This window comes from Brienomyrus brachyistius, chromosome 4, assembly GCF_023856365.1.
Source record: "Brienomyrus brachyistius isolate T26 chromosome 4, BBRACH_0.4, whole genome shotgun sequence".
Lineage (NCBI taxonomy): Eukaryota > Metazoa > Chordata > Actinopteri > Osteoglossiformes > Mormyridae > Brienomyrus > Brienomyrus brachyistius.
Genome location: NC_064536.1, coordinates 27255197 through 27261984, shown reverse-complemented (window position 1 = coordinate 27261984; position 6788 = coordinate 27255197). Strand labels below are relative to the sequence as shown.

The 6788-nt window shown below is 46.0% G+C and overlaps 1 protein-coding gene across 1 annotated transcript; it reads right to left on the bottom strand.

The window, feature by feature from the left end:
• Positions 1 to 976: 976 nt before the first annotated feature.
• LOC125740825 (melanocortin receptor 4-like) lies at positions 977 to 3745 on the bottom strand. The gene is made up of 2 exons (XM_049012526.1): positions 3642 to 3745; positions 977 to 3554 (listed from the first exon to the last, which is right to left on the bottom strand). Exon 2 carries the CDS (start codon positions 3246 to 3248, stop codon positions 2250 to 2252), a length of 999 nt encoding a protein of 332 aa, XP_048868483.1. The 5' UTR covers positions 3249 to 3554; positions 3642 to 3745; the 3' UTR covers positions 977 to 2249.
• Between the last annotated feature and the right edge of the window lie 3043 nt (positions 3746 to 6788).

The following is a 6788-nucleotide window of genomic DNA, read 5'->3' as shown; positions in this document are numbered from 1 at the left end:
CATGATGAGTATGATATTTGGAAACTACTTCAATTTCATCATCTGCAACTGGCAAACGCCTGGAAATCTGGAAGGGGAGGTGGTCCGTTTTCACCCCAGGGCCCACTGTACAGTTGTTCCACCATCACATAGGGGGTGGGACCGGGCGGGGGTAATCATTCACGCTGGGAAAACAAGAGAGACCAAACACTCTACTAGCACTGTACCCGGCACTGAGAAAATGACAAGAACTGGTTTAAGTAACAGCTGTCAGTAATCCCTGTAATGAACTAACAACATATAGCAGCTGTCAGTATTCTGGGAAGACAGACTGGGTGAGAAGGCGTGGCTGAGGTGAAGGGGCATCCTTACGGATCTACTTAGAATCTGATTTACGTAACGGTTTGCGGAATTAGTTACATCAGTCCAGAGTTTTTTTTTTTTTTATTGAATCATTATTATTTGCTTTGTTGTTTCTTTTAGTGCAGTTAAAACAATTTCTATTATGTTTTTTTTTTTCTTCTTCTTCTTCGATTTTATATATATTATTTTAAAAGTAATTATGTATGTCTGTGATGGGTTGGTGCCCTGTCCAAAGGTTATTTCGTGTTATTCCCGGTCTTGCGTCCGTGACTTCCAGGGCTCCGCATTGCACAAGCGGGTTTAGAAAATGAATGTAAAAATGTCCTTGAGAAGTTAAGTGCATTCGCCAGGTTTACTTTGAAATGCCGTCCCCACCCGTCTCCACTGTCTCTGCTCTTAAGACCAGAAGCACAAACGCATAAAAGCTACGGCGCACCGGAGGGGCGCGCGCGCGCACACACTCACGTGAAATAGCCGGTGGGGGGGGGCGCTGGTTATTGTTTCCTCCTGCAGGGGCAATCGGTAACTTAATAATCTGCAGCAGTAAACAAACTGCAAAATAAGTCATTTTATTCGGTACGTCATGATGCATTAATAATACATTCATAGAACAAGAAAGGTGCAACTGAATAATGCATTTACAATGCATCCATAGAACGTTAATGAGCAGTATGTAAGTATACATCAACATGTGAAAAGGTGTACTTAATGTTATGTGAATATGTTATAAATACATTATGATGGTGCACTTAATGTGAAGCGTTACCTGTAATATAAATTATAATTTATATAAATTCTGTTTTAGAAATAAGTAAGTCGGGGTAAAAAGGAGCTGCTGTTTCATATAAGAACGGGTAACGAAAAACAATAGGACAAAGAAAATCGGTGGCTTCAGAGTTTCGCTATATTGCAGATCATTGTCAGAGCTGCAGGAGTGAGCAATTCCAAAGTCCAGCACAGACATCGGGCAAAGTGTTGCCCTGGACTATGAAATCCCTTACAGTGTATGCAGAGCAGGACACGCCTCTGTCTGACAATAAAGTTAGAATGACACAGACTTTGAATAACCTTTAATGAAAATAATTTCAGCTGTGGCAAAGCAGTTTTCAAAATATAGAACTAGGAACCCCCCCCCCCCGCCCCCCAAAACACACGTCTACTGTAGGCATAAATAACAATATAATGATACAAGTATATGCATGTGTGGGGAGGACATAGCAGATGGTAATGAACTCTATCCAAAATATACACATATTAATATCAGAATAATTTACAAGAGTATAGATAATAAAGATACACACTGATACAGACATAACTCACAGCATCGCGGCACGTTCACAGTGATTTTTAATGACTGAAACAGAAACGATCCGAAAAAGAGGTATCGCTTTATCGTGTCCTCGCCAGGAGCGGACAAGGTTGGCAGATTGATCTTATCGGAACTGTCAGTTCGACTTGTCGTCAGTAGTCCGGGTGGATCGATCGCTGGCTTGGTGTTTTTCGTGCGAGTGGTGATCTAATATCACGTGATCACTAACCAAGCTGGCGTCTTCACCCCAGTTATTCAACTCAGCCAAAGTGCAAACGGGTCAATCAGTTTACAATCTTTAAGCAGCTTGTTTGATTCTCAGGGAATAGATCCAAGCTTTCAAATAGGCATCACTTTAAATGTGGCTTTTTCTTAACACTTGTAGCCTTTCCAAAAATCACAGATATTCTGCACATCGTACACTTTAGTAATGTCTCTTCCGTTCACAGTAGTTTCACAGTAAAGTCCATCAAAAACAAAAAGCATGATATTTTTCTGATGTCATTGGTGTGCACGTACCTTATTAGCCATGCCATGAGCACTGAGGCAGCCAGGGGACGCTGATGCACTGGCAACTTTCATCTTTTTGGGGGGGGCTTCAATATTTCCCCCTTAGGTCACAAGAGCAGGAGCAAGGGACGTTGCACCAGCAGCAGAAGATCTCCTTAAAGGTCTTGCGCATCTCCTGGCTGCGGAAGGCGTAGATGATGGGGTCGATGACAGAGTTGCACATGATGAGGATGAGGTACATGTTGAAGTGCGACATGAAGCAGACGCAGTAGGGGTTCCTCGGGCAGGAGATCATGAGGATAAGGTGGAGAAAGAAGGGGGCCCAGCATACGACAAATACACCTAAAAGGATGGTGAGCGTGATGGCACCTTTCATGTTGGTCGCCTGGTGGATGGGCGCGTTGCCAGGCAACGCGGCGATGCGTTTAATGTGTAGGCGCGCCAACAGGAACATGTGGACATACAATGAAGCCATGAGGACCAGCATGGCCAGGAACATGGTGATGAGGAGGATGAGGACGGTGGTGCTCTCCGAGTAGACGATGAAGAGCACCCCCGAGATGGTGCAGAATGCCCAGATGCTCGAGATGATGGTCAGTGCCCGGCGCACCGTCACGATGTTGTGGTAGCGCAGCGCGTAGAAGATGGTGACATAGCGGTCGATGGCGATAGCCAGCAGGCTGCAGATGGAGGCCAGCAGTGAGCTGCAGATCATGGAGTCGAAGACGTTGTCCATGGTCTTGATGAGCGCCACGTTGATACTTAGGTTGCCGTTGGTGATAAGTGCGATCACCATGGTTTCCGTGGCGTTGGAGACGCTCACCAGCATGTCGGCCACCGCCAGGCTGCAAATGAATAGGTACATGGGCGAATGCAGGTTCTTGTTCTTCACGATGGCTGCAATTACCAGGATGTTCTCTAGCAGGCTGACGATGCCCAGCGCTAGGAACACCTCGTTGGAGATCAGCAGTTGCTCGTAGCAGCCAGAGGAGGACCCACGACTTCCCTGGGGCACCTTGTTCCCTGGGGGGGCCCCCAGGCTGTGGTTCCTGGCGTGGTGCTCATGGAGCCGTCCTGTCGAATTCATCCTCAGCTCCGTAAAGCTCAGCCCTTCGTCATTACGCCACCCAGATCTGCATACCCTTGGTCTGACAGGATGGTGGAGGGCGGCGAGAGCTTTCCAGGGGTAGAGGGTGAGTCGGCGGGGGGATGTTGGGGCAGGTAATCAGCTCATGAGCCTGGCCGGCGCACATGTGAGGTTAAGACGCTACCCGAAGACAGCATCTTAAGCACCCTCTTGGGCCAGCCTTCAGTCACTAGCAAACACCTCATTTTCTCCCGTTGTGCATCTAATGTGCCTGTCTTTAGCCTTCTCTTGCCAGACTAGGTGGGACTGAGAGAGAGAGAGAAAGAAAGAGAGAGAGAGGTGATGGGAGATAAAGATAGAGAGAAGCAGAGGGAGATGAGTCAGCGGACTTACTCTGAGTCTGTCACCGCACCCTGGACCACGAGGCAAGTCCGAGAGCAGAGAGCATGCTGCGAGAAGGTGTACCATCACAGGGCACAGCAACAACTCCTGTTCCCTTCACTGTTATATCCCTGATTTGCATATTGGGGAAGGGGGAGGGCATGACTCCGCCCTCAACCTTTGCTCTTAGCCAATCGGGGCACACTTTAGCGAGGGGGAGGGGGGGCAGAGTGCATGCGGTCTTTGCAGCATAACAGAAGCAGAGCTGTGAATGGTGTGTGGGGGGGGGGGAAACTGATGAACTCAGTAATGCATTTTGCTTAATTTTCTGTATCTTATATCCATATGGAGTCCATTGTTTTATCAATTATCTCATTTTAAATTTGCCATCCGATTTTCATCACAGGTAGTGAGGTATGAAAGCAATAGAATCAGTAATTTAGACACAGTTATGATTAGATTTGGGGGCTGCAGAGATGTTCCTTTCTGCCAAATGCTGAAATAAGATTCTGACTCCCATTTCCTGACCAGATCTTGAGAGTTCCACCTCTGAACCTCTGGAGACGATGCTATAATTGATGGTAAGGGATGGAGGCATGGACCATGGAACTGTGGGGGCGTGGGGGGGGGGGCATCCTTAAAAATACAGTGATGAGGAATCACAAAATAATTGCCTACAAATAATTTTATGCAAGCTGTAAAACATTATTCATAAAAGCCTAAATTATACCCGAGTTATCATATCTGAGTTTTTGAAAGGCAAACATAAATGGACATAACTGTATGCCCCCCCTCACCTTGGTTATTTCTGCAGTCCATGGATGGGGGCATATGTAGTGCTTAGTCTGGAACTGGCTTCATTCTGCTTCAGCCAAATACTTTCCATAAAGATGCCGGCATCACCCTGCTGAAGCTTTTTTTACACGTGAGAGAAGTGGCAACTTCTCAGGAGCATGACAGAGGTTCTCCAGCAGGCTCTGACCTCCTTACCCGTGTGTTCCCATGTGAATCTGGAATGCCCTTACATCCCAAAAACAAGCGTCGTGCAAAATGAGGCCACTGCTGAAAACGCAACAAAACAAGGCGCTTTACAAGTTTAATCCGTTCATTTTATCATTTTATTTATGGCCTCCTCTCAGTTTTTCACATCTAATATCATAAATACCAATATTCAAGACTTGACCTGTCACATGCTCAGTTATAATTGCAGTGAATTATAAGTTTAGAATATGTTGAAAGGGGGTTAAGGTAAATAGAAGAAAAAACTGATACACAGACAAGGATAGTGTCTGAGCATTTCACATGGGTCTTGCCGACACCCCCCCCCCCCACACACACACACACACACACACACACACACATAGGCACCATGCCTATCCGAGAGTAGCACTGATGTTTTGGGAGGCAATTATGCTTAAAAGGCAAGACATTTCAGAACACACTCTCGTGAACTTGTGGCTCTGCCATCGCAGGCGGAACGATAAAGGAGGTCGGTTCTGGAAATTTCTGTGCTCTGCCCCCTAAATTGAGTCTGATCTTGGTGGCATTTGTACGCGCCCCCAGACATTGACCGAGACGGGTCGACATCCTCGAAGTCATCCTGACTGTGCCCCCGGTCTACTGAGTATTCATGAATCGCGCTGAACTGGCTACACATTGACTTTTCTGTTCGTTTTTGTCAAAAACAGATGAGTCATATGACATGGTGGGTTTCTTAAGGTCTGCATGAACTGAAAAAATATAACCCGGCCCATAATGTGAGCTTGCAAACAGAGCATACTATTCTTTTGTTTAACATCACCAGGTTAACTTGACCATAAAATACTAATAGCTACCTTTCCACCTGACATATTTCTGCTAAGAAGCCATAAGTATTTTGTCGTGTTTGTTGTCATTAATCCGTACATTATGTAAATAGTTGAAACAATCTGAATTTGGTTGATCAGCGGCCATGGTTGACACACCACAGTGCACAACAATGAAATGTGTCCTCGGCATTTCACCGTTTCTGACATAGCAGGGGGGCAGCTAATTCAGCGCCCAGGGAGCAGTGCCTTGCTCAGGGTACCTCAGTAATGCTTTGGTGGTCAGGGATTTGAACTGCCAATCTTTCAATTACAAGTGGGCTTCGCTAACCATTAACCCACCACTGCCCAATCTCTGTACCACCTCCAAACTGCATGTGCTGAATTAAATCCATCAAATGAAACCCCATAAAGAAAAGTTGAGTCTGCTCATAATTATTATAATATGGCTTTAACATCCAACAGACTCGGAATTATCTGTTTGATTTTGTTTGCTCATAATTATCGTAATATGGTGTTAACGTACAGCAGACTCATTTATACTCATTTTTTCATATTTGTTTTGAACGCAAGGCTCACTTCTCTGCCCCTTTCAGAATTCTGTCATCCCGCCACAGCTCTGGAATTTTCCTTTCATCCGCAGTTAGAGATATCTGAAAGCCCTTCGACCCCAAACTATCGGATCTTGTAAACAACTTCACCAGAGATTAGGTACTAAATGACTTTACTGCGCAGGCTTAAAACTCCCCTTTTAAAGCCTGTCACTGTGGTATATACTCACACCCACCCAGCCATTAACAGGGGCGGCCAAACAAGTTTAGCTGGGTGTGATTCTCTGTTGCTGATGCGAGGCTGATAACCAGTCTCCATGGAGACACAGCTGATCATTTTAACCCAATCTTTTGTGACTAATCTAACTCTTCTTGGCTCAAATTGTTTATATTAATAATCATAATCATAAAATGATGGTATTATGTTACATATAACTCACAGCATGCATTTGTTCCATCCATCCATCCATCCATCCATTTTCCAAACCACTTATCCTATTGGGTCGCGGGGGGTCCGGAGCCTATCCCGGAAGCAATGGGCATGAGGCAGGGAACAACCCAGGATGGGGGACCAGCCCATCGCAGGGCACACTCACACACCATGCAGTCACACATGCACACCTACGGGCAATTTAGCAAGTCCAATTAGCCTCAGCATGTTTTTGGACTGTGGGGGGAAACCGGAGTACCCGGAGGAAACCCCACGATGACATGGGGAGAACATGCAAACTCCACACACATGTGACCCAGGCGGAGACTCGAACCCGGGTCCCAGAGGTGTGAGGCAACAGTGCTAACCACTG

Excerpts from the sequence above, each read along its gene's own strand:
- LOC125740825 (XM_049012526.1), bottom strand. The coding sequence starts at position 3,248 with ATGAATTCGACAGGACGGCTCCATGAGCACCACGCCAGGAACCACAGC.